General features: G+C 42.9%; 2 protein-coding genes and 1 long non-coding RNA gene across 13 annotated transcripts in view; 2 read left to right on the top strand and 1 right to left on the bottom strand.

The window, feature by feature from the left end:
- Positions 1 to 10,927, top strand: part of dgkaa (diacylglycerol kinase, alpha a) — a 42,521-nt gene extending 31,594 nt beyond the window's left edge. For all 11 annotated transcript variants that reach the window (XM_061839260.1, XM_061839280.1, XM_061839271.1 and 8 more), the window contains 15 exons: positions 1,974 to 2,062; positions 2,161 to 2,280; positions 4,276 to 4,374; positions 4,499 to 4,567; positions 4,645 to 4,718; positions 5,145 to 5,219; positions 5,814 to 5,899; positions 6,062 to 6,151; positions 6,395 to 6,555; positions 6,623 to 6,687; positions 6,760 to 6,850; positions 6,920 to 7,094; positions 8,855 to 8,972; positions 9,203 to 9,263; positions 9,369 to 10,927. In XM_061839260.1, the coding sequence (XP_061695244.1) occupies positions 1,974 to 2,062; positions 2,161 to 2,280; positions 4,276 to 4,374; positions 4,499 to 4,567; positions 4,645 to 4,718; positions 5,145 to 5,219; positions 5,814 to 5,899; positions 6,062 to 6,151; positions 6,395 to 6,555; positions 6,623 to 6,687; positions 6,760 to 6,850; positions 6,920 to 7,094; positions 8,855 to 8,972; positions 9,203 to 9,263; positions 9,369 to 9,449 (1,454 nt within the window). In that variant the 3' untranslated portion in view covers positions 9,450 to 10,927. The remainder of the gene's footprint in view (positions 1 to 1,973; positions 2,063 to 2,160; positions 2,281 to 4,275; positions 4,375 to 4,498; positions 4,568 to 4,644; positions 4,719 to 5,144; positions 5,220 to 5,813; positions 5,900 to 6,061; positions 6,152 to 6,394; positions 6,556 to 6,622; positions 6,688 to 6,759; positions 6,851 to 6,919; positions 7,095 to 8,854; positions 8,973 to 9,202; positions 9,264 to 9,368) is intronic.
- On the bottom strand, positions 5,824 to 6,857 carry LOC133510876 (uncharacterized). The gene is made up of 4 exons (XR_009797730.1): positions 6,734 to 6,857; positions 6,412 to 6,642; positions 6,033 to 6,135; positions 5,824 to 5,954 (listed from the first exon to the last, which is right to left on the bottom strand). It is a non-coding gene; the product is annotated as an uncharacterized LOC133510876 (long non-coding RNA).
- A 1,438-nt stretch (positions 10,928 to 12,365) lies between the features above and the next one.
- tamalin (trafficking regulator and scaffold protein tamalin) lies at positions 12,366 to 23,472 on the top strand. Its single transcript, XM_061839309.1, has 8 exons — positions 12,366 to 12,817; positions 14,667 to 14,722; positions 15,126 to 15,180; positions 17,473 to 17,575; positions 18,858 to 18,951; positions 20,857 to 20,923; positions 22,237 to 22,303; positions 22,661 to 23,472. The coding sequence occupies exons 1-8, from the start codon at positions 12,596 to 12,598 to the stop codon at positions 23,128 to 23,130; spliced, it is 1,134 nt and encodes a 377-aa protein (XP_061695293.1). The 5' UTR covers positions 12,366 to 12,595; the 3' UTR covers positions 23,131 to 23,472.
- Positions 23,473 to 27,215: the final 3,743 nt, after the last annotated feature.

Here is a 27,215-nt window from a genome sequence, read left to right on the forward strand (position 1 = left end):
TCTTTTTTTTTTTTTTTACTTTATTGGATAATGACACAGCGTTAGAAAGACGAAAATAGAGAGAGGGAAAATCAACCGCAGATTGATTGAGATGTTCAGGTCTAATGGAGCCGGAACAAAGGGAGACAGCGGCGACGTGGAGGAACGTGAACCAAGAAGCACAAACAATGATGGCAACACATTCAGAGGAGCAAGATATTGAATCATTTTAGAGAATTGTAGGATGTTTATATAACTATAACAAGGATTTGTGCCAGATGCATTGTGTCACCATCTTTAGGTTTTCAAATTTGTAATGTCTAATCTGAAAAAAAAAAAAAAAAAAAAAAACCTTGACCTAAAAGTAAGGTGTATTTCCATTATTAGCTAATTCAAAAAGTAGCTAGTTCATAAAATTAGCAAAGCTGTGGAAACACCTTGTTTTGTTGGGATATACCAGGAAGCAGACCCAACAATATCAAAAAAATGTGGGATTTTTTTTCTTCTTCTCATTCCGAGTGTAATGTAAGTAAACAAAAGAGGGAAGCTAGTTTGTGTACATATTTTTTTTCACCCTGCCAAGTTGTCAAAACACAGTAGGTATTGTTATAGATAACTGACAATTTTTTTTTTACTTTTGTAGTTAAAAATGGTGACACGGAGGGGCAGCTGGAGAGTGTTGGACTCACAGTTCTGGGGACCGGGGTTCAAATCCCGACCCCGCCTGCGTGGAGTTTGCATGTTCTCCTCGTGCCCGCGTGGGTTTTCTCCGGGCACTCCGGTTTCCTCCCACATCCCAAAAACATCCAACATGAATTGGACATTCTAAATTGCCCCTAGGTGTGATTGCGAGTGCGGATGTTTGTCTCCATGTGCCCTGCAATTGATTGGCAACCAGTTCAGGGTGTACCCCGACTCCTGCCACTTGACAGCTGGGATTGGCTACAGCACTCCTGTGACCCTCGTGAGGATAAGCGGGTCCAAAAATGGATTGATGGGTAGTTAAAAATACCACCAAAATCCATTGTTTTCCACTGTTTTACACATAACACAAAGTGAGTCTGTGACCTTGTTAAAGTTTGACGTCAGTGCAGTTTGTCGATTGAATCCAAAAGTCAATAATACTGCACACTGCAAGGCCTCCAAATCGAGTGGATGTGAAATTGTTTTCACTGAGACGTAGTTTTGTTTATTAATATTCAAGTACCTCCTCACTCCGTGAACAGTACCCTCGGATTCAACTCAGATGAAGTGCGACACGGCATTCCTGAGTTTTAAGCAAGTGAGTGTCAGCCACTGCCCAGCTATACAAACACAGCTTATAAAGTACAAGTATAATACTTACCTATACTACGAATTTATAACATAACTGTGGATGAAATAGCAAAGCTTGTGGTCAATATCACCGCAATGAATATCTTGCCTTGGTTATGTTCAAGTCAAGGGGAGTGGAAGACGAGCAAAACCTCAAAATATGTCCCTCTCTTTTCATTTTTCCTCCACATCCTCTTTCAGATTTTCTTCCGTTTGTGGACCAACAATCCAACAATTGCTCAGTTCTACTTCACAGCGATTGTAAGACTCCACATAGAAGAATCCAAACGTGACCTCACTGTGAACGCTTGGCTCCCACAAGCGACAGAACGCTGTGATGTCGCCAAGAACCAATCAGAGCAAAGCTGTTTTCCATATTTAATTTAATGATAACAGCCATCAAATCCAGGCAAAGCTTTTTTTTACATGTTGAATATTAATGAGAAATCCGTCCATTTCAGCTGCCAGGCATAAAATGTCAACAAGGATTGCACGAAAAAGGGCATCCTGCGTATTTCCAACCCAGATTATCTTGCATACTTTTCTAAATGTAAAAGAACTTTCGACTTTTTATTACATTTCAGAGCCTGTATGTTTTTACTTTTACTAAGGTACAGAAGGTGAGTGTCTGCATGCCACCCAAGTACAAAGTGAGTACTTTTGCCCCCTCTGATCTACAGGCTGCAAGTACACGGTCCACGGACGCTGCGCCAACAGGAACCCAGCCCCCTGCGCCAGAACCTATGTGAAGTCCAAGAAAGAAACAGGGGTGCGCTGCTTTTTTCTGTGGCAACTTTAAGGGGCTATGTGGGATGTTTGTTTATTTTCATGGCTCTGGCGATTACAAATGAGATTCTCATTTTTCAGGTCTCAGCGCACGACTGGGTGAGTGGGAACTGTGAATCGAGGAAGTGTGACAAGTGCCAGAAGAAGATCAAGAGTTTGCATGGTCTTACGGGCAAACACTGCGTGTGGTGCCACTCCATGGTGAGGAAGGGCTGGGCATGACTCCTTCGGTCTGGGATGAATAGTTTATGGACTGCCAGAGGCCCTTTTCTGTTTCCACTGCCCTAAGCAAGTACCATAGAGGGGCATGGCTCGGATGAGTTTGTTTTAGACAAATAAGGCCATCGTGCACCTCTGGGGTGATCTAGAACGGAGATTGACCTTACAGAAATACACCCAGAAACAGAACAAACAACTCCTTAACATCACTTTTACCTTCCTGGAGGTGGCTCATATCCTAATACTTTTGTCCGTGGTACAGTGAAGAAAATAAGTATTTGAACACCCTGCTATATTACAAGTTCTCCCACTTAGAAATCATGGAGGGGTCTAAAATTTTGATCATATGTGCATGTCCACTGTGAGAGAGATAATCTAAAAAGAAAAATCCGGAAAACACAATGTATGATTTAGTAACGATTTATTTGTGTGATACAGCTGCAAATAAGTATTTGACACCTGTCTATCAGCTAGAATTCTGACCCTCAAAGACCTCTTAGTCTATCTTTAAAAGCCCGCCTACCTCGTACTACACGACTACAGGACTACACGACAGGACTTGGTTAATGACCTGAAAAGAGCTGGGACGACCGTTTCCAAGGTGACTGTTGGTAATACACTAAGACTTCGTGGTTTGAAATCATGCATGGTACGGAAGGTTCCCTTGCTTAAACCAGCAAACGTCAAGGCCTGCTTAAGTTTGCCAATGACCATGTATGTATGATACAGAGGAGTCATGGGAGAAAGTTTTGTGGTCAGATGAGACCAAAATGTAACTTTATGGTCATATTTCCACAAACCGTGTTTGGAGGAAGACGAATGATGAGTCCCATCCCAAGAACACCATCCCGACTGTGAAGCATGGGGGTGGTAGCATCATGCCTTGGGGCTGTTTTTCTGCACATGGGACAGGACGATTGCACTGTATTAAGGAGAGGATGCCCGCGGCGATGTATTGTGAGATTTTGGGGAACAACCTCTTTCCCTCAGCCAGAGCATTGAAGCTGGGTCGCGCTGGGCCTTTCACCATGACAATGACCTGAAGCACACAGCCAGAAAAACCAAGGAGTGGCTCCATAAGAAGCATATCAAGGTTCTGGCATGACCGAGCCAGTCTTCAGACCAAAACCCAATAGAAAATGTTTGGAGGGACTCGAACTCCGTGTTTCTCAGCGAGAGCCCAGAAAGATCTTCTGATCTAGAGAAGATTTGTGTCGAGGAGTGGGCCAAAATCCCTCCTGCAGTGTGTGCAAACCTGGTGAACAACTACAGGAAAAGTTTGACCTCTGTAATTGCAAACAAAGGCTACTATACCAAATATTAACGTTGGTTTTCCCAGGTGTTCAAATACTTACTTGCAGCTGTATCACACAAATAAATAATTTTAAAAAAAAATCATACATTTTGATTTCTGGATTTTTCGATTTTGATCATCTCTCTCTCACAGCGGGCATGCACCTACGTTGAAAATTTCAGACCGCTCCACGATTTCTAAGTGGGAGAACTTGCAATATAGCATGGTGTTCAAATACTTATTTTCTTCACTGTATATATTGTATTATGACTATAACTCTAAGTACAATGCGCTAAAAGTAATTTTCTAGAGTATCAACTATTCAACATATTTTGCTCTCCTCATAACAATAGTGGTAGACAGAACTCTTGTTAAACTTTATACACTTAAAAAAAAAATTATAGCATACTTCTAAAAGCCTATTGTTTTGAATGTCTTGAGGGGAAACCCTGTGTCATGCTAGTGAGCCAGAGTTTATACACTGGGTCAATAGTGAGTAACCATGACAACTAGGGGGCAGAGTTTGGTGCACAGTGAGCCCAGAATTTCTAAAAAGTATTTTCAAGACATTAAAAAGTACATTTTCCCATATGTATGCCCTTTCAGATTAGCTTCCCACGTAACTTTGTTGGGTTTTAATGATCCGAGTCCAGGAATGTTTTGTTTTCCCTTTTGACATCCAGCGCCACGACGCGTGCGCAAACGAAGAACCGAGCGAGTGCACGTGCGGCCCACTCCGAGACCACATCCTGCCCCCGTGGGCCGTCTATCCCGTCATCAAGGTGGGTAGACGGATGGATTGGACGGATACATACATGTGCTAAATTTATGTATCCATCGGATCCACAATCGATTGGTGGATCGATGGTGGATGTATTGATTTATTTTGTTCTGTTCTGAATGAAGGAGCGATCGAACAGCTGCTCTGCTGACGACGCTGAGCTCAACACAACTCCCGACGGACAAATCCTTGAGGTACTGTAAGTACTTGAAACCGATTGAAATGATGACAGTGACACAAATGTCCACTTTCTCGTCCATTTTTGTGACAGATCAGCCCTGTGCCCAATACCCACCCTCTTCTCGTTTTTGTCAATCCCAAAAGTGGCGGCAAGCAGGGGGAAAGGTCAGCCTCGATACCGAACAGTCATCGAGACATTTTGATGCATTTTAAGCCTTTTTTTCCTACAGACGTGAAAACAAACTCTTGTTATGATTGCAGTCTCGTGTTGTAATAGTTTAGCTTACATAAAAATTGGTGCATTGAAAAGAGGGTTCAGCAACAAATTCATTTGAATTTTTGGACACTTCTCTCATATTCTTTTTTTGACCTGAAAGCCAAATATTTTCAGTCTAGTCTACTGGACAAATGAAGGAACTGGCCTTTCTCTTCCTATACTCTTGGAAGCGAGTAAGTCTAAAGTATCTAAAAAGCTTGACTACAAATTAGTATAAAAGGGGATGACACAAATAATTTTCCTTAACTATGCGCAAATACAAAAAAAAAAAAAACTACTACAACTAACCCTAAGTTTGCTTTTGTGCATTTCAGGGTCTTGCGTAAGTTTCAGTACTTGCTCAACCCTCGGCAGGTGTACAACCTTTCCAATGGTGGACCAAGCGCAGGGTGAGCCATCGAATCATAAATGAATGATGGGACCGCACCACTGTGTTTGTGACTTACGCTACTCACAAAATGTTGGCCATACCGTAATTTCTGGCCTATAAGCCGCTACTTTTTTCACGCGCTTTCAACCCTGCGTCTTATGTGGTGATGCAGGTAATTTGTGCATTTTTTCTAACGGCCGCAAGGGGGGAACTTGAGCGGAAAACATAAGAGTGCAACCAGTGGAATATATGTGCCGAGGAAGTGACTTTTACCGGTATTTTTTGTTTTTATTGTTGTAAATAGCTCGTGTTTCAATGTGGGCACTAGCAGCTTTTACACAGGTGCGGCTTCTGTATGTACCAAATGGTATTTCCTTTACAAGTGTTTCAATGTGGGTTTCAATGTGGGCACTCGCGGCTTATGTATGGGTGTACGAAATGGTATTTCCTATACAAATGTACTGGGTGAAGCTTATTATCTGGTGCATTCTGGAGGCCGGGAATTACGGTATTGAGTTTTTGGACAAAATGTCAAGATGAAGCTAAAATGCACTACAGTTTAATAGTAGGCGTAACCTTCTGTGCGTCCTGTCGTGTGTTGTCTTTTGATCAGCCTGAGTTTCTTCAGAAACCTTCAGGAATACCGGATCCTGGTATGTGGCGGAGACGGCACTGTCGGCTGGATTCTGGACGCCATCGGTAAAATGGATGCCCAAAATCACTTGCAAATGGAGACCCAGTAGAGCACAGACTTCTGCCAACGCCAAACAATTCTAATTTAGATTTGCACCACATTGTCAAGGGTCACACATGCTCTTTATTTCCGCAAAACCTCTTCTCTTATGTCTCCGACCCAATCAGACAAAGCCGGTCTGCTGGTGCGGCCGCCGGTCGCCGTACTTCCGCTGGGGACAGGAAATGACCTCGCGCGATGCCTGCGGTGGGGAGGAGGTGAGAATCAACTAGAGAATGGAAAGTGATAAGTTACACTAACAGCCAGACTCCCATCAAAAACAGCACACTTTAAGAAATACTCGAGTAGTACTCAGTAGAGGGTCTTGCGTAAAGTCAGGTGGGGCGGTGCTCACATTCCAAATTCAAAAGCAAAGAGTCCCAAGTCAAAACATGATTGAGAGGAACTGGAGCATATGTTTTCTCTCATCTGCTCACACTTCAGTTTTTTACAACCCGTAGGATACGACGGTGAGGACCTGAATAGGATCCTGAAGGACATCGAGGGGAGCTCTCAGGTTCTGATGGACCGCTGGAGCGTGCAGGTCATCACGGAGGAGGGTGAAGAGAAGGGCGACCCTGTGCCATATGAAATCATCAATAATTACTTCTCCATCGGAGTGGTGAGTCTTCACGTTGGACGTTCGTGTCCGTTTGTGGCTCGCTGACGCGGGTCTGTTGTGCCGACAGGACGCCTCCATCGCACACCGCTTTCACACCATGAGGGAGAAACATCCTCAGAAATTTAACAGCAGGTATGGATTGGGCCACATATTGGAGAGTACCTCAATCCTCAAATACTTCCGGTGCTGTTTTCTTGCCTGCAGGATGAAGAACAAGCTGTGGTATTTTGAATTTGCCACCTCAGAGACCATCTCGGCCTCCTGCAAGAAACTGAACGAAAGTTTATCGATTGAGGTGAGATGGCAATAACACAACAACAACAACAACAACGAGACTTTTCTTCATTTTGTGTTGCATCCCCAGTGTTGTGGCACTCCTCTGGATCTCAGCAGCTTGTCCCTGGAGGGTATTGCTGTCCTAAACATTCCCAGCATGCACGGCGGCTCCAATCTCTGGGGGGAGACCAAAAAGGGGCTGACTGCTCAGGACGAGCCTGACGTGATCTTGGACCCAGAAATCCTCAAAGCGACCGGCCAAGGTATTTGAACTCTTGCAGGTCAAAGCAGAAGAACAGAATAGTGAGCTACACCGGCAGGACCCAACTTTAGGTACAGTTGCACAATCTGGAGCCTGCCTCAGATGACTTCGACATTTTTGCAGCCATTACCTGAAATAGTCACTAGGTGACAGCAAAGAACCATCAAATGGCTTGAAGACTAAGCTGGGTCAACTAGTGAGCAACTTCTGACAAAAATTAAGGAATGAGTCATTATAGTTCTCGTGCACCTGCGTCATCAGATCACGTCACTGACAGGAAGTGCCCGTCAAACAAATTTCAATGCTAAGTCGGTTGGAGACGATGCGAAAATCCGTCTTGTTGCACGACACGCAGAGTTTTGTCCAATACCGTTAAATATTTAGAAGGTGATAATAAACAAAGGTACGTGGAAAAATGAGAGACACTTGGCATAGAGGACCCATATTTAATGCCGAAGTCAATGTTTTCGCCGATAAGAAAGTGGACTGTTAACCCGCTTCCGCTTGCCTTGGAAAACTGGATCTATGCATGGATCTGGTGAGTAAGTCGTCGAGATTTACACGGAAGAGTTTGAAAGCGTATAAAAGTCGTGACGCCTACAAATACTTCATTGCTGGATCTGTTCTCAATCAAGAATAAATCGCACATAGTGATGGGGCCACTCAGATTACCAATATTTAAATAAATGACACATGGTTTTACGCAAACTCGCATTCATTAACTATGATTGGAAAAAAAAACAGCGAGTCGGCTCCCCTGTACACGAAGTCTGTTGCAGCCACACGTTAAACTTTGGTAAACTTCTCCATGACAGAGTCGGGGGGAGAGGTTTACCGAAGATTAACCTGTGGCCGCAACACGCTTCCGTGTACGTTGTAGACAACTCCCTGTCGTTTTTTTTTTTTTTAAACGCATTGTTCTCAAATGAGCCAACTTAACATTATAAATACTTCTTGGAAATTTGTGATTGAGAAGAATACTTCCAACCTGAAGTGAAGTGATTGCATTTGGTTGGGCACCATCCATCACATTTAATTTCCAAAATCCATCGATCTTTTCTCATCTTTTCAGCTGGTGTTCCATAGAATGACCTCTTTGAATATCTGTCTCGTCTGTTGTAACAACCAACAGCACAACAAGTCTCGAGCATTGTGAATATTCTGCTCTGGTTCAATGTCCCCTACACTGTCGAGCAGCTCTTTTTGACCGGCAATATGGCGCCGTGAAAATGGTGACGTCACGTCCATGAGCTCTATAGCCAAATCATCTGCGTCCACTTCCATGATTCCTCTGAACATCTGTACCAAAATTTCAAATTGTCATATAGCATAAATGATAACACAGAGTATTATAAACAGTTTTGCGTTATCAAACATGAAGAATGCTTGAAAACCCTTAATTTCTTATTCCAGAACTAGCTCGTAAATTTTGTGTGTAAATATGATGAGGCAATTCCATTTTTTTTATGATTTCTTATTCGTAACAGCCTTCTGAGGGAAAACGTAACTACAACGTGGTCCAATGAGTTTGATAACCCTAAAGGGAAAATACCTGCACATGTAAACAAAAACATACATCCAAAGTTTTGTTTTAAAAATGACCTAAATATGCAAATCCAATGAATTTTTGGACTCTGCACATCAAAACTTTTCTGAATCATAGATGATAAATTTATCATTGACCTCTGTTATTTTCATCCCTCCCTCATCCATAAGGTCATAAGTTTTTTTTTTTTTTTTTTTTCCTGTGGCTGTGCCCAGATCTGAGCGACCGTAGACTGGAGGTGGTCGGTTTGGAGGGCGCCATGGAGATGGGCCAAATTTACACGGGCCTGAAGAGCGCCGTGAGGCTGGCGAAGACAGCGCAGCTCACCATCAGGTGAGGGAAAACAGGAAATGCATTGAGGCCATCCTCAGGATGCCACATTCGCCGTCTCCTACTGTTCAAACAAGGAAAGTGCGGAGTGCGTCGGGTGTTGAATTCTCATTGTACATGTTGAATGCCACAAGGTTGCACGGAAATGGGTTTTGTGTAATTCTGCTAAGTCACAAAGAAAACGGCAAAGACAAAACCATTTTCTCGACTGATATTTGTTTGTTTCCGCTCAGGACCAAGAAAGCGTTGCCGATGCAGATCGACGGAGAGCCGTGGATGCAGCCGCCCTGCACGGTACGTACAAACCACGCTTGGGTTTTGATCCGAGCTTGATGCGGATTATAACCGCTGTTCTTTATTTACTTTATTGAAATGAATATGATTGTGTTGTATTTCCAGATTCACATCACACACAAGAACCAAGCTAGTATGCTGATGGCTCCTCAGGCCAAAGCATCGGGGTTCTTCAACTACAAATAAAAGCAGACGCCGTGTCTCCAGGCACGATACTGAAGTGAAAAAATATTTATATAAAACCTACAGAAATGGAAAATGGAAATTCCATAGCCACATTTTCTTTTTTTTGTTGAAATAACAAAAACAATTAAATAAGACTGATAATGCCTTATCAGGGGGGAAGAAAATGGCTGATGATCCCAGCAAATTTATTGCCTTTTCAAAATTGGAATATTCTAATGATAAATTATTTTTTTGTTTGCTGTTTATATGTTGCTTTTTTTATTCCAAATTTCCAAAAAAGTCAACAAATACTGTAAAAGTGGAATTTCAATTTTCCCACCGTCAACGACTCTTTTCAATAATGATTACACTTTGGCGCCTGGATTGCTGCACTCCACGTACAGTACTTGATTATTGTATAGAATCAACTGACATGTCTTAGTCTATAACGTCACGCTGTGTAGATTAATTGCATTGTGAGATTTAAAGATAAATGAAACTCTTATTCAATACAGTCAACGCCTCGAATGCTTCAGGTAAACGCTGCTGTGGAAGTACTTGACGTAAAATGTGCTTCAGGAAGGACGGCGAGTGCCTTTTCGACTGCTTCTGCCTAAATTGATTAGACACACTGGGAACTTTGCAAACGTGATTGTTGTGTTTGTGGCTCTAAAGCTATCTTACAATAATAATATGATCATAACAAATTCCGAGAGGACCATGAGCTAAAGATTGAATGTGGCCGAAAGAATTTCATACATTTAAGAGATAGTGTGTATGTGTTTGTGTGCGATGTCTCTTGCTAGAGGGACGTAGCCCTCAAATATCAGCTAGAAATGAAATTGTTCAGGTTTAAACGAGTGTTTGTGTGTCACTAATGTACTCCTGTATGAAAATGTTTACGTCACAATGTGAAATATCGACGAAGTCATGTCATTTCAGCATACCAAGAGGATGTTGAGACAGCAGTAGGCCTGAAACAATACAGTAGAATGTGCAATGACATTTCATTTAAAAAAAAAAGTCTGGTGTTCACTTTTCTCTCAAAAGAGGGCGCCATATACTTTTGTGTTAAAATTATATTACGACCGTCTAACTCTTTTTAAATTATTAATGTTGTCCTTTCCCTGATTTGCTTTGAGAGAATAAGGATTAAGTCATATAATATAAATAAATAAATACTGCTGTTGTTACTGTCACCGTTGTTGTTTTTTCCTGTCAACTATAGGCAATGCATTGTGCATTTTTATACCTGAGGATTTTGTTCAGAATGTATATTCTCACAAACCAAAAACGAAAAATTACTTCCTTGAAAAGTGTTTTTAAGATTAGATCGACAATTTTGGAGCATCAAAAACTGAGGGTTTTAAATCTGAAAGACAAATGAAGTAAGAAATCATCACAAAATGACTTATAGCAATTTTTTTTAGATGTGAGGAGTCAATAGGCAAACGGTTTTTTTTGGGGGGGGCAGATGTCAGAACATTGTTATAGGCAGATGATAGCTCCTCCTCTGTTTAGAGACATTTTTCCACCTCTTTCAAAGCGGTCCTCCCTATCCAGAATTTGGACGTTGCTGTCCTTGAAGGAATGTCCTTTATTGTTGAAATGTACATGACCCGCTGATTCTGGACCTGAAGTAATCACTTGCTGATGTTGTGCCATGCGTCTGTGCAGCAGCTGTTGACTTGCTCCAATAAAGATTTCACTGAGTAGACAGCGCTGAGTTTGGGGTGGATCAGGTTATTCGTGAATTTAAAATGGAGTGGTATGTTATGGTTGGAGATTTGGAGAAAATCCTTCTGAGTTTCTCTGACAAACAGCTAAGTAGTGTAAGAAACACCCATAGCCGCACGGGTTAACAATTAGCATCTATGTTCTTCTTTTCCTTTCGGCTTGTCCCGTTAGGGGTTGCCATGTCATCTTTTTCCATCTAAGCCTATCTCGTGCATCTTCCTCTCTAACACCCACTACTGCCTTCATGTCCTCCCTCACAACTTCCATCAACCTTTTGTTTGGTGTTCCTCTCGCTCTTTTGCCTGGCAGCTCCATCCTCAGCACCCTTCTACCAATATACTCACTGTTTCCTCTCTGGACATGTCCAAACCATCAAAGTCTGCTCTCTCTAACCTTGTGTCCAAAACATCAAACTTTGGCTGTCCCTCTACTGTTGTTTCTTCAGTGCCACCGTCTCTAATCCGTAAATCATGGCCGGCCTCACCACTGTTTTATAGACTTTGCCCTTCATCCTAGCAGAGACTTTTTTTGTCACATAGAACACCAGCCACCTTCCACCAATTGTTTCATCCCGCTTTCCCGTTTATTCACTTCCTTCCCACACTCTCCATTGCTCTGCATTGTTGACCGTAAGTATTTGAAGTCGTCCACCCTCGCCATCTCTTCTCCCTGGAGCTTCACTCCCCCCCCCCCCCCACCGCCCCTCTCATTCAGGCACATATACTCTGTTTTACTTCGGCTAATCTTCATTCCTCTCCTTTAGCATCTATGTTGTGGTGTTGTTATTCATTGCACAACATATCTGACGACAAATTGTGCAGCAGGTTTCATGTGCAAAAATACTCAACGGGATATAATCTTTATCACTTGTAAAATAATGGATGCATATAGGTTTAAAAGGCAAAATGTTTCATTCTTTGTCATTCTATTGAGTCATTTTATGACTTAATGTCTTTACAAGATATACTATTATTTCGTTCTATATTTGTCATTTAAAAACAAATATTTGTTCGTTTTTTTTCCCCAACAAGAGGTTGGAACGGATTCACGTCATTCCCATTAAATTCAATGGGGAAAGATGATTTGAGATTCGAGTGGTCATGGAACTAATAACTACTAATTAAACAGTGTATGTGAAAGGGACGAGGGCGAAGTAACAAAGTGTGTTCAAGAGAGTACAGTATTTGAAGTTGGTGACTTAGTTCCCACCACTCCCCCATGGAGTGCGAACTCTAACAAGTCCAACATGGCGCGTTCGTCCTTTCTAATTAAGGCCCGCCCCTCGGCGCCGTCTCCTTCCCGGCGGAGAGGAGACTGACTGCACGTTGGGAACCGCTCCAAACGCGACGCGACTCCACGCGGCACGGCACGACGCGACGGGACCTCGACCTTCGTGGCGGCAGACTCGCAGCAAACTTTTGGCCACCGCCATGACGTTCCGGAGGCTGAAGATGGTCGACTCGAGCGGGCCAGACGGCGCGGCGTCGGCGTCGGCGTCGCCCGGGGACAACGACGTCTACTTCCCGTCGTCCCAGTCGGACAGCTGCGGACGGTGGACGGCGACGGCCCCGCTCAGGCAAGACTCCTCGGAGGTTTACAACTACAGGACGCTGGCTTACTCCGGCGGCACTCTGCCCAGGAACTTGAGAAAGGTAACGTCATCCATCACCTGTTGAAAGCTTTCAATGGCTTCCGTTTGTCGACTGGGGAGAAACGCTTCATTCGAAACTGCAAAGGATGTGTCGGCGTCAACCAAATTAATAACTACATTAAAAAACACACAGACTTGTACTCAAAAGACGTGCACAAGTGGGTCCTGGGGTCAGCCCACAGAAGTACTGTACATGTAGTTTATTAAGAGAATGATGCCATTATCCAGATGGGATTTATTTTTTTTTATTTTTTTTCCCCCTCTTACAGTGTTATAAACATTCTCCGTCCGTCACACAGTATTTGTTTGTAATACGTCACGGAGTAAACAAACCAGTCAGGATGGGCTTTATGTGTGGTGACTTTTACATATCATATGCAAATGACAAATATCCACACGGTGTACTCGACTAGAATTGCAGATACTTGTGACAAAAAAAATATCAAAGTAGAAGTACAAATTCAACTTCTGGTTAAAAGAAAAGAAAAGAAAGCAAGGAAATAAACAAATGTAGAGTACAGTTTCAAAGTTAGTTTGTTGTCTTTATGATAATGTTACAATGATGTTTTTGTGCGTTTACAAACATGGAGCGGGTGAATCAGGATTTAAACCGCTTACTAAAGTATCCTGTCAAATTTGTTCAATGTCATCCCTCTACTAAAGTTTGACTTACTAACACGGTAGTGTCAAACTGTTTTGATCATAACCTTAGTTTGGCCACACAGGTTATGTTTTAAACAGTATTCAACATACAATTTATATATACATGCATCTTTTTTTAAAAAAAAAAACAAATTTACTACTCCCGACTGCGGCCGTTAAATCTGATTCTGTAATGTTAGTCCATAATCTTCTTACGTCACATAACTTCCGGTTTATGATACTCCGTTGTTCTCCTGCCATCTTTTGTCGATGCTGCTACTTATTTTGGAATTAAAGCTTGGTCCAATTCCAAACTATATCGCCGTTGGGGAGATAAAACTGTCCCTGCTAGCAGATGCGATGATATTCTGTGATGGGCCTGGCCTGTTATGATCTCGACAGCATCATCATCAGTCTGTCGGGGGTTTTTCTTTCAGCTATGTTTTTTTAAGACTACCAATGGCCAGAGTGACATAACCTTTATTAAGAGTTGCATAACGCTGGCTTACTCTTAACACATTTTCCTGGCATTTCTCCCTCACTGGAACGCCAAAGTCATTTGGGTGCCAGTTGGATGAAGGTAGCTAAGAAAGTAGACTCGAGCATCCAGACTGGAGGGCAACAAGGGCGCATTGTGAGCATATGCGAGGGCCGTCCGTCCTGCTGCCTCCTCCCGTGTTGCCTTGTGTGGGTTTTTGGGGAATAATAAATGCTCTGATTGAGGAGTCTGCGTGACAATTCTGTAAGTGTGGAGACTTAAAGAAAGCAACAGTTTACGAGCTGCCACAAAGCGGCCTTTCATCAGGAAGGGATCGAGTGGGAACACAGCTAAGAAGTGAGGCCTTGTGGACGGATACAGTCCTTATTTATTTTGGTGGGCCGTGGTCCTGACCCCACCTCGACTTGGCCTCAATGTACGCACTGAATGACTCTACCTTTCTTCCCAGTCTGCAAAGGTGCTAGCCTCGCGCCCGCGTCTCCTTGTCGTGACCGCCGGAAGTAAACAACAAGCAGCAGCTCGACACGCATTTTGTTGTTTGCGTTTGAACTTTCGATGACTCCGCGGCCAAAAAATGCACCCGCGTGGGCCGCACGTGGCCTGTTAGACAGGTTCATGCGGTGTACGTGTGAACGGGGGGTGTGCCCAGGAAAGGCCCGAGGAAATCCTTGCGAGTAAGGCGTCTGACGTGCTGGTTTCTGTTTTGCAGGCTGGCGGCTCGCAGAAATGGAAGCCCCAAACCCAATCACCACCAGAACCACAAAGGTAAAAACATACTCTATACAGACTATACACCATTTACAGTACAAGGAGGAAAAATAAAGTAGGGAGCCAAGGATAGGTACGTCACATCCAGCGGAACCTCTAAAATTGTACGGAATTTTTTCATTGGTTTGACGAAAATTGCACAGAATGGAAATAACGAATTCCATAGTAAACCGCTCAGCATGATATAAAGCTTGAAAGACTGTACAGTAAATGTCCAAGTAACATTTTAACATTCTTAGCTGTCATAGGAGTATAAAATGTTAACTACTGTTAATAGCAAAGATTAAAGGCAAGGTCGGTTAGGTTAAATTGAAATTAAAATTCTTTATGGGTCTGCTGCTGCTGCTTCTTGAGCAGTTTAAAACTACTGATCAATGGGCCTTTCCTCTCTGGTCTCCAGGAAACTGGTCGTGTTGGAGAAGGTCGACGAGCAAACGTTTGGGTTTGAGATTCAGGTAAGAAAATGGTTGTTTTTTTTGTTTTTTTTTCCGTGTCTCCTGTTTAAAATGACATCTTCTCTCTCAGACAGTTGTGGAATACAGTGGCGCTCTCTATTGACACAAACATGCGTCATATTGTTCTATTTATGGTTTGGATGTTCTCCGCCCTTCCTACATTTCCGCTTCCTTTCGTAGTCAGGAGGAAGTGAAATGATGAGCCGCCATATTGGGTGCCCGACTCGATGTTCCTCTCCTAATTTCCATCGAGGTGTGTTATCGTGCGCGTGTTTATCAGGCGGCCCGACCCGGTTGCGCGTGGTAGAGGAAGTCTGCCTCGACTCCGCTGACTGACGCATTTGACCGCACGAGGAAGTGTCAGCACCTGTTGTCATGGCAACAAAACATTGTGCTAGCCATTCAGATTTTACATAAGCACTATCAAATTATAGTTTGACTAGATGAAATGGATAGATTGATATACCGTAATTCCCAGCCTATAGAGCGCACCTGGGTACAAGCCTCACCGAGTACATTTGTAAAGGAAATACCGTTTGGTACATGCAAACGCCGCAGCTGTGCAAGACCCGCAAGTGCCCACAGTGAAACCCACAATGAAACACGAGATATTTACAAAGAAAGATGGTACACAGAAAGAGTTTAACAAGCGGAAAAGGTAAGAATGAGATCGGTGGAATTTTTGTGCCGAGGAAGTGATTTTTACCAGCCCTGTTAGTGCTGTGCTAGCGTGTTGCTGTTGTATTACTGCCTGTCTCAGTGATATTTACCATTGTGTTTCATTGTGACTGGTCCTGATAGCGTTAGCTAACTAGCTAGCGGTGCAAGGGGCCACTCGAGCGGAAAAGATAAGAATGAGACTGGTGGAATATATGTGCTAAGGAAGTGACTTTTACCGACACTGTTAGCACCACGTTAACGCTAACAGGACCAATTAAAATAAAACGTCACGGTAAATATCACTGAGACACACCAGTAACACACCAGCAACACCCGAGCACAGCGCTAATGCTAGCACAGCACTAACACGGCCGGTAAAAGTCCCTTCCTCGGCGCATATATTCCACCGGTCTCATTCTTAACTTTTACGGTTGAGTGCCCCATTGCGGCCATTACAAAAAATGCACAAATTAGCCGCATCACCGCATAAACCGCAGGGATGAAACCGTGTGAAAAAAGTTGCGGCTTGTAGGCGGGAAATTACAGTATTCAGTTAACCCTTTCAGGGAAATAGCAGTGGTATTGAAATACACTATACACTTTGGTTTCCTCATGTCTTTGGGATGTGTACTTTAGTCCTTGGTTTAACATAAAAGGAGATGCGTTTTTTTATTTTTTTTTAACAATTTTGAAACCATCCCCAGGTCAAACTACCCCAAAGATGGAGACACATAGTGAAAGTAACACAACCTATTTGTCATCTTGCTGGAATTAACATGTTTGACAGGAATGCCCTGTCTCGTGAAATGAAGTAGATTGACTAACTCACAGATGCTTATACTCCAAAAGACATTTTTTTTTCTTGTTAAAAGTAAACCAATTGGATGGCTGCGACGTCGTCCCCGCCAAGCGTCGCAACCGCATGGACCACAGTCACATCTGTACAAGATTCTTTACGGGTCCCCACTCTCAACTGATCAGGGATTCATTAATTTTTTTTTTCTCCCTGTCCTAGAAAGAACTTTTCAAAAATCCCAAGAAAAATTGTACTCGCCGAGGTCGTTGTCGCGCAAGCATTTACATTGTTGTTTAGCGGGATCACACAAAAAAGTGAACATCCTTGCAATTTTTTGGAGACATTTTGCTGCAGATCCAAGGATGTTTACTTCTTGCTTGCAAGGGTGCCAAGTGTGACAGCATTCCTCCAAATCATACTTTGTAAAGCTGGAGGGTATCAGTATCAACCACATGTCAATTAAACAGGTTAGATTATAATTATGATCGTTTAGCCTCTGCCAAGGTCTCTGCTCCACTATGTAACTTTCGTGATGAAAGTTTCGATCACTGATTGTTGAATATTTCCGTTCTGGTTTTTGGACCAATCAGATGAAAGCGGCGAATATCGTTGCATGTCTGTATGTGGAACCGCACGGTCTCCGACCGACAGTGGCTTCCTCAACTCGTCGTCCTGTGGTCGCTTTATCAGCGCAGCGTCACGCGGCGCCAACGTTTCTAGTGCAGTGGGATCAATCATGTGGTGTTAGCGCCACGCCAGGAAAGAGGAAGATTTTTTTTTTTTCTCTCTTCTAGTTTTCAGCGCGCTGAAAAAAAAGCCTTCTGTGCGTCTTTCAGACTTACGGCCTGCATCATCAGGACCAAAACACGGTGGAGATGTGCACGTTCGTGTGTAAGGTGCATGACGACAGCCCCGCCCAGCTTGCAGGACTTCATGTTGGTAAATTGAAATTCCAGATCTTCCATTTTGTATTACTGATCCCCTTCGGGGTTTTTGGGGAGCGGCAGCCGATCCCATCCGGCTTTGGATGGGACACGGTTTGTTGTGGTCGCCAGCCAGTCACAGGGCACATAGACAAAAGAATCAGCCCCACTCGCATTCACACTAAGGGCAATTTAATGTCCGCAATTATTCGGGAGATTATTTTGGCCGAGCGACAGCATCTGTCAGCATTCACATGAAATAATGTTGCGAAAATGTATTACCCCCCCCCCCCTTCTCGAATTCTTATATTCTCTCATGGTTTCCCCACCTGGATTTTTAAGATCATCTAACAAACTTAAATAGCAGACAGCGACTTAAAATGTTGTATTTCAATTGTGATTTCATTTATTACAAAATAATTCAAAGTTTCCTGGCTATTGGTGAAAAAGTAATTACTTACCCACTTGTTAAAAGATGAATGAATTGTGGCTAACGATACTTTTTGGATGATTTTTACTGATCACATCCAAGCCTCGTTACTGGACTTCCAGACAGAAATACAAAAAGGCCGTTCATCCCCGAAACCCCTCAATTTTTGCTGAATTCAAAGAATTGTGCAAGACAGAGTGAGCCAAAATATCTCCACAGATGTGAAAGACTCTTTGCCTGTTCTAGAAAATGATTGGTTTCAGTTGTTGTTGCTGGGGAGGGCCCAACCAGTTATTACGTTTCGGGGCCATTACTTTTTCCACACAGCGCCAGCTAACTTTGAATAGTTTGTTTTCCCCCCCTCATTCACAAAATCACCTCTTAAAAACAACATTTGAAGGTCATTTGGGTTCTATTTTTCTGATATTCACATTTGTTTTGATGATCTACAACATGAAAGCAAGGTGACTGCGCAAAGATTTAGGAATTTGAGAAGGGGGGGTCAATACTTTTCATGCTATTGTAGTATCATTAGTGTACCTCATTATCCATCAGTGATAGCTGTCGCTGTTTTTTTCACGGATACTGGATGAGCTAAAAGAAAGAAACGAGAATGTTCCCAAGCTCGTCACTCGGCTGCCTACTTCCCTCTTTCCATCACTTCAGTTTCACTTCCTAAATTCCCCCAGCGCTCGCCCGATCGTGCCCCCGTCATCCCAAGGCGCTAAACGAAGGAAAATATGTTTGAGGCCGAAAAAAACCCAAAACAAAAAACGTGCACTTACTCAACGATACGCAATCTCTTGCGCATATGTGGAATGAGAACAGTCTGTATTGTTTCCAACTGGTGAATGTGCACACTGCGCAGGGGAGACCATCGCAAGTGTGAACGAGGCCCCCGTGGAGGGATTTCGGCACAAAGAGATCGTCCAGCTCATCAAGGCCTGTGGAAACACACTCAGGTACAAATAAGCACACGATGGTGTATTTTTAAATGGCCTTCTAATTAGACTCCCTCACAATCTCCTCTTAATGACGTGTTGCACGCCACACACACAATAATTCATTTGGCTCCCATGCAGACCTGCGTCTCCATTCTGATCCTAAGCCAAATGGCTGCCTGGTTTAAAATTTAACAGATCAATAATTGGCAATTAGCTGCCTTTCATTCGTAAACATGCCTGTGAATATTCTCATTCATCCAGGTCATTTCATCCTCAGGGCAATGCATCATTTGTAAATGTAGCCGTTATCTGCAAAGTAATCCCCTTTTGGAATGTGCATGATTGTGAGTTGTGTGGTGTCCATGAAGATTGTCAGGTCATACTTTATTCTCCCCCCTTTGTTTAATGACAGTGTTTCAGAGGCAATTATAGAGGCACAAAACTGGCAAAACCGATTGTACGTGTTCCCGCATTTTTTTTTCCCTATTGTTGAGTCGATGAGCTGGAGGTGCACGACTCTTTCAATCCACATATACACTGCAATGCCCAAGTGCAATATATGCCATGTTTTTTTTAAAAAATTCATTCACATTGAAATGATCTATCAGCGTATGTTAAGCGGAGACATACTGTCCACATTGTTTTGACGACTTAATACTAACTTTTTTTGTATGTATATATATATATTATATATATATATATATATTTCTAATGTACCATAACTGTATCATATTTAACGAGTGAACACATTTACATCACATTTGTATTGTATCATATTTGCATACCAATAAATGATTTCTGTGTCTTAAGTACTGTAATTTCCGGCACACCTGGTAACAAGCCTCACTGAGTACATTTGTAAAGGAAATACCATTTGGTACAGACATACGCCGCATCTGTGTAAGAGCCACAAGTGCCCACATTGAAACCCACATTGAAACAGGAGATAGACAGACAGTACACAGAAAAAGTTGGAAAAAAAATACTCGTAAAAATCACTGAGACACGCCAGTAACACAGCAGCAACACGGTAGCACGGTGTTAACGGTAGCGCAGCACTAACATGGCTGGTAAAAAAAAAAACACTTCCTCTGCACATACATTCCGGTCTCACTCTTACCTTTTTCCCCCTGAGCGCCCCCTCGCGGCTGCTAGAAAAAAAAATGCTCAAATTAGCCGTATCACTGCATAAACTGCAGGGTTGAAAGCGTGTGAAAAAAGTCGCGGTTGTAGGGTGAAATTATGGAATATACAGTATTTCTAATGTAGCATAACTGCATCATATTTAATGAGTAAACACATTTACATCACATTGTATGGTATCATATTTGCATACAAATAAATGATTTATGTGTCTCAGGTATACCATATTTATCTTGTCTTTGTACTTCTAATGTATCATACTTGCATCATATTTAATGGTATGTGTACCTCTCACGTAATGTATTTCCATCAGATTAATGATGTATTATATCTATGTCATATTTGATGGTCTACCTCTAATCTTTCATGTTTACATAAACATCACATTTCAAAGCCTCAAATATTCCACCATCTCTCACAGCATTTTGTGTGCTGTTTACAGCCCATCGCTGTGGCTTTTAAAAAATTAGATGGACGATTACTTCTCAATTTCCGCAGTCTGAGGCAAGGTCGAGCGCATCAGAGCGCCAGTGCGGGTCAACACTTTATAGACTGACTTCAGCGAGTTATGCAACAGTCCTTATAATGTAAAATGGGATGCAGGCATACATCGCAAAGGCCGTGGGTGCCTGCTCTGTTTTATTTTATGCAAAAACGCCTTTGATATTGTTGGATATCTCCTCCCCACACTTGTAGACACTTTTTTTTTTTTTTTTTTTTACCGGTAAATAACCATTTCATGTTTCACCTGTTAAATACTGTCGCCTCTTTCCTTTGAAGGCTGGAGACGATTTATAGCGACTCCATCCGGAAAGCCGAGCTGGAGGCGCGACTGCAGTATTTGAAGGTGAGTCGTTACGTCTTTAAGTCATCGGTCAGCATGCGCACGCAAACACGGCATCTTTAGACACCCGCATCTACACCTGTCACTCACACCTGTTGCGTCAGCGTTTTCCCCACCACGCTCTCGCACATTCTTGCATCTGAGTTGTTGCAGCAGCTTCATGTCGAGTGGCCGAGCAGCGCCGCTCCCCCCCCTACATCGAAGATCCCAGCAGCTGTGCCGCTAATCCCAGACTTCTCACGTCACGAATCCAACTTTTTACAGATTAACCGCCAACCTCCTGCATAAAATCCACTTTTAACAAAGGTCATTTCCCACTGGAGATGTTACAAAAGAAGCCACTGTACTTCAGTATTTCAATTTGTGGTTATTTATCTGCATGGAGGTTATTGCAAGGCGCTTTGCATAAGGAGCAGGTGTGGGATGACGCTCCTCACATATGAAGACAGCGTCGGAAGCATTCGGGGGGGGACAGGAAAAAACTGCCTCGAAGAAACCTCATAAAAACCTGACACGTGATATTGGGCTTCCATTAGGGTCAAACTTTTTAAGTTTGTGATACAGGAAAGGGACTGCAGACAGCAAGAAAGTGAAACATGAACCTATAAGCGGGCAACATCGCAGACACAGAAATCTTAACTGAAGGACAAGAAAATGGAGTACCGTAATTCCCGGCCTAGAGAGCGCACCTGGTTATAAGCCTCACCCAGTATATTTGTAAAGGAAATATCATTTGGTACATACATACGCCGCAGCTGTGTAAAAGCCCCAAGTTCCCACATTGAAACCGACATTAAAACGCAAGGTATTTACAAAGAAAGACAGTACACAGAAAGTGTTTAACGCTAGCGCAATGCTGACAGGGCTGGTTAAAAAAAAAAAAAAAAAAATTACCGGTGAAAATCACTGAGACACGCTAGTAACAGAGCAGCAACACGCTAGCACAGTGCTAACGCTAGCGGAGCACTAACATGGCCGGTAAAAGTCACTTCCTCGGCACATATATTCTGGTCTTACTCTTACCTTTTCTGCTCGAGCAGTCTCCTTGCGGCCGTTAGAAAAAAATGCACAAATTAGCCCCATCACCGCATAAACCGCAGGGTTGAAAGCGTGTGAAAAAAGATGTGGCTTCTAGGGCGGAAATTACGGTACTTAGTTAACCCTTTGAGGGAAATTTTGTCATAGCAACGGTAAGTAACAGTTTGGAAGGGTCCTCTCTGGAGTTTCCACTTCACATTGGTGCATTTATGAAATGTCTCCATTTGTTCTGGTTTTCATTCAGAGCGATTGTGATTGTCGTTGTTGTTCCTCCGCAGCAAACTCTCAACGAGAAGTGGGACGAGTATCGCTCGCTGATGGTGCAGGAGCAGAGGCTCCTTCACGGTAGGTGGCATCCCTTCTTCATGCCTCGCTTGCCTGGGAACCATGCTTACCGGTTTTTGTTCACATTAGCCTGACACGCCTATTTTCAAAACCTAAAAGAGTTTCAATAAACTAAATGTGCACACTATTCGAAACCTCAACACCAATTCAAGACAATTCAATGACAGCTTAGTCTACAAACCTCTTTTTTTTCCCAAATAGCCAAGATAATTTAATCTTAAATGAACTTCTCCAAGCAACCTAGTGTGTTTTCATAAAATATCTTCTTTTACACTGGCAAGTTTTGTGTCACCTCGTTGAAACAAGTTGATTGCAATCCAAGATGGTGCGGTTAACAGCGTCGCTCATGTATCGCAGGTATAGTGATGAGCGACGCCTCCGTGTACGAGTCCCTGGAGTCGGCGGGCGTGTACGGCAGCCTGGGAGCCCCCAGTCCCGCCGCTCGCCGCTCCCTCCACTGCACCGGCAGCAGCAGCAGCAGCGCCAGCATCCTCAGCGCGGCCACCGAAGACGACCCCCTCTACCAGACGTGCCTGTATCACGTGGACGCCAAGGGTGACGGCGGCGAGGGCAAAAGGCACAAACAGCCGGCGAGGAAGCAGCGCCTGCGACCCGCCAGCGAGCTCTTTGCGTCGGCCAAAACGCATTTGACGCGCAGCGCCAGCACTCGCAGTTACACGCGCGGGCCGTCGCCGCCGCCCGCAGCCGTTGACAAGCCCTCGGGCTTCGGCGCGCTGCAGAGGAAACACAAAAGCTTCCGGAGGCACTTCCTCAAGTTCATCCCGGGCTTGAACAGGCCACTGGAGGAGGAGGAAAGCAAACTGTGACATCACTTCCTTTCAAGACTTTCTCCAGTAAAAATCCTCAAAAGGCATCAACGACCAAAGACTGATAGCCAGCTGCCAGTGTTCCACAGCTGTATTGAACTTTGTTTCCTTTTCAAACTTTAAGTTATTTATTTATTTTGAATGCAGCTGGCTTCAATTCTACAAAAATGAATGAAGATTTTTTTTTTGTAATTTCTGTTATTACTGCTTGTAGCAACGTTTCTCGTGATATTGTGAATCATTTTGCCACTTTTTGTAAATCTGATATTTGCCATAAAGCAATCAGATAAAAATTTTTCTGCCAAAAATATTGTTTCAAAAAATAAAACATTTCAGATTCAATATTTGAAATTTGTTTTATTGCACCAGTAAAAGGCTATTGGAGCCATTGTTCTAAAGAATAAAATAAGACAAAACTCAAGAGAGGGAATGAATGACGTAAGCCGAAGACTTGTTGTGCTGTTGGTTGTTACAACAGACGAGACAGATTTTCAAAGAGATCATTCTATGGACTACCAGCTGAAAAGACAAGAAAAGATCGATGGATTACGGCAATTAAACGTGATGAATGGTGCCCAACCAAATACACACGACTGTGTAGCGATCGCTTCATTTCAGGTAGGAATTATTCTTCTCAATCTCAAATTCCAAGAAGTATTTATAATGCTAAATTGGCTCATTTGAGAACAGTGCGTTAAAAAAAAAAAAAAAAGGAGTCATCTCCAACGTACATGAAGCGTGTTGCGGCCACACGTTAATCGTCGGGAAACCTTTCCCCAACAGATATTTTTTTTTCCTAATATGCATTGTTCTCAAATGAGTCCAATGCATATTTAAAAAAAGAGAATAAACCGTCGGTCACACATAGGTTTACGTAGGTTAACGTGTGGCTGCAACATGCTTCCGTGTACTGGGGCTGAACCCTATCCCAGCGGTTTATTTTCTTTTTTTAAATATGCATTGGACTCATTTGAGAACAATGCATATTTAAAAAAAAAACATTTGTCACGGAGAGGTTTACTGAAGTTTAACATGTGGCCGCAACACACTTCTTGTACGTCTCGCTGTCTTTTTTATTTTTCCAATCATAGTTAATGAATGCAAGTTTGTGTAAAACCAAGTGTCATTTATTTAAATATTGGTATTTGTACAGAAAGAAATCTGAGTGGCTCCATCACTATGTGGGATTTATTCCTGATCGAGAACACATCAAGCGACGAAGTATCTGTATGTGTTCAGCCTTTTCTACGGTTTCAAATTCTTTTGTGTAAATCTGAACGTCTTACTCACCAGATCCATCTGTAGATCCACTTGTCCAAGACAAGCGGAAGCGGGTTAACAATTTCTTATCAGCGAAAACATCGACTGCGGCATTAAATATGGGTCTTCTATGTCAAGCGTCTCTCATTTTTTCGCGTACCTTCGTTTATTATCCCGTTCTCAATGTTTAGACGTATTCTCGTGCCCTCTCCAACCGACTTAGCATTGAACAATATTTAGCTTGACCGTCAATATGGCGTCATGTGACTTTGGTGACGTAGGTGCACGGGCTCTATTAGAGGAGCTCGTAAACAATAGGAAGACGACCAGTTGGATCCATTGCGATGGTCTACAACCGTGCGTTTGCATTTCTACGTTTGTGTACAATTTGCAAACTGGTGGGTGGAGCGTCACATGTGAGGCGCTTGAATATATTCCTGCACGTGGTCGCCATCATCAGAGTTGAGTGAGCGATGGATCAAGGGGGGTGGGGAGGTTAATGCATGTGAGGTGAGCAGAATGGAGGCTGTTGTATCAGCACTGACACGCTTTATTGTCCTGAGGATGAGGAGGAATGTGGAGAGAAAGGCATGACCCCGAATTCCGACCACAACCACTTTCTTTCTTCCAGCTCGCAATTCCTCTTCAACCGTATTCCCATGGCCTGCCTCTGTGTGTGTGTGTCTGTTTTGGAGGCAGGCTTTTCAATGTCGGATGACCCGCGAGGTCACGCCGCTTGCTCGCTCGCTTGGTTGAGCACCGTCGAGCCCTTTCGTCAGCAGGGCCGACCAATCCATGGCAAAGGGACGGTATGCGGCCATGTGTTTGCCCCCCCCCCCCTCCACACACACCTCTCTTTCCATCCCCACTTAATGGCATCATCAACACTTTTCTTTGCATATTAACACAGACAATGCAGCGAGGTGTTAGTGCTGCACACTAACGAAGGACTGATTGGCCAAGTAATTGTTTTCATTACATCTGAATGGGACTTTTAGGAGGTGCTAGTGTTGGGGTGCGGGTTGGGGTGGGGTGGGGGGCACTAGTCCAGAACACTTTTGTGAATGTTTGAATGGCACCCTGCAGTGAAAGCTCAGCTGTTGACCTAAGACAAATGAAGGGCAGATAAACGAGCGCGGCTTCGCTTGATCCACTCACAAAAATAAGGTTCCCACATTGGCTCGATCGCCCACTTGAGGAATTTGGTGACCTGCACGAGCAGCTGTGAGGACAGCGGGGCTAAAACGCCTGCCTAAAAATGGGTTTTAGGTCGTTACGTTGCAGTGAAGCGCAAAAGCCTGAGAACGTCTCTGAAACAAGGACATTGTTGAGCGTTTGTGCTCCGTTTTATTCATGTACACAAATTCCTCACGCTTCAGACAGGTAAAGCAGTATAGTATACGAAATGCATGGATGGATGTTTAAAAAAATGAATAAAATGCTGTTCTTATTATAGCTTTTGTCTCTTCACATGTAAAAGTATTATTTCTTCAACAGAAAGTGAAGAAATGCTAACAATAGGCTGCTAACAAATTAGCTGAGTCTACATTTCTCTTCATAAACTTCCATTTAGAGCAAATAACCATCGGTTCTGGTCACTGATTCACATCTTTTTTGCAATTATTTACATATCTCTTTCATTTCTGAAATAAGGAGCGAAGTTGCGCTGCAGTATTGTGTCTTAGTTTCTGGGATTTGGCACGACGTGACGTGCAGGATGTGTGCGACCAGTGTGTCCGGATATCTGCCATAAAGATGAGATAAAAAGGGGGAAAAAAAAAAAAAATATATATATATATATATATATATATATATATATATTATATATATATATATATATATATATATATATATATATATATATATGTGCATACATGGTTTCATGGCGACGGGGTGCAATAAAACGAACAAACAAGGAACAAGCTTTGAAACAGTTGACTGTTAGAGCAATAAAAAGCGGGTTGCACACACGTGCGACATTCGAAGGAAGGAACAACTGTTAGCTGCCTGAGTGACCTTGGCCAGATTTTCTCAAAATGGGACAACATCAATGCGATTTTTGCTCTGTCATGAAGGTACGAATCCTCCTTGAAAGATGCTTAGGTGGACAGTCAAGTCAATAGCGCACAATAACCCCTGTAATAATTAGTGACCAGTCGAGAGGTGAATTGGTGAAATTCTAAAACAAGTTCGCCATCTTGTGTTGAGTAGCATTGAAAAACTAAAGGGCTTGGAAATCAAACATTCCCACAAACGTGACGATACAATTTTCAGCTGACAGTGCCGTTCGATGTCGGATACAGCTTGAAATCAACACAGTATTTGTGGACTAAATTAAATGTAAAAAAAAACAACCAAACAAACAAACATAATTGCTTCCTGTCTGTCCATTTGCTTTCGTGCTTATCCTCATTCGGGTCACGGGCTCGCGCCCATCACAGTTGACTAAACATGACCTGATGTCATGATAAAATATCGGTACGGTAAATATATTCAGTAGATTTAAGGGGGAAAAAGTACATTATTAAAACATGGTGTTAGCAAGGTACACCAGTGATTTGCCCCACAGTTGCTTGTTCTGGGTTAAAATCTTGGCTCGGGCCTTCCTGTGAGGAGATTCTGTGTACAGATACATTTGAAATGTTTTTTCCAAGTACTCTGCTTTTATTGACGACACTAAAGCACAGATGTCAAACTCAAGGCCCAGGGGCCAGATCTGGCCCACCGCATGTTTTTATGTGGCCCACAAAGCCAAATCTAGAGTGTCAATTTCCGTGATTGTTGTAAAAATCTGGACCAAAATTTCCAATTGTCATATATCATCA

The sequence above is a fragment of the Syngnathoides biaculeatus genome, chromosome 2, assembly GCF_019802595.1.
Source record: "Syngnathoides biaculeatus isolate LvHL_M chromosome 2, ASM1980259v1, whole genome shotgun sequence".
NCBI lineage: Eukaryota > Metazoa > Chordata > Actinopteri > Syngnathiformes > Syngnathidae > Syngnathoides > Syngnathoides biaculeatus.

Coding starts and splice junctions, on each gene's coding strand:
- tamalin (XM_061839309.1), top strand. CDS start 12,596: ATGACGTTCCGGAGGCTGAAGATGGTCGACTCGAGCGGGCCAGACGGC. Junction 18,952..20,856: donor GCCTGTGGAAACACACTCAG/GTACAAATAAGC, acceptor TTTCCTTTGAAG/GCTGGAGACGATTTATAGCG. Junction 22,304..22,660: donor GGAGCAGAGGCTCCTTCACG/GTAGGTGGCATC, acceptor CATGTATCGCAG/GTATAGTGATGAGCGACGCC.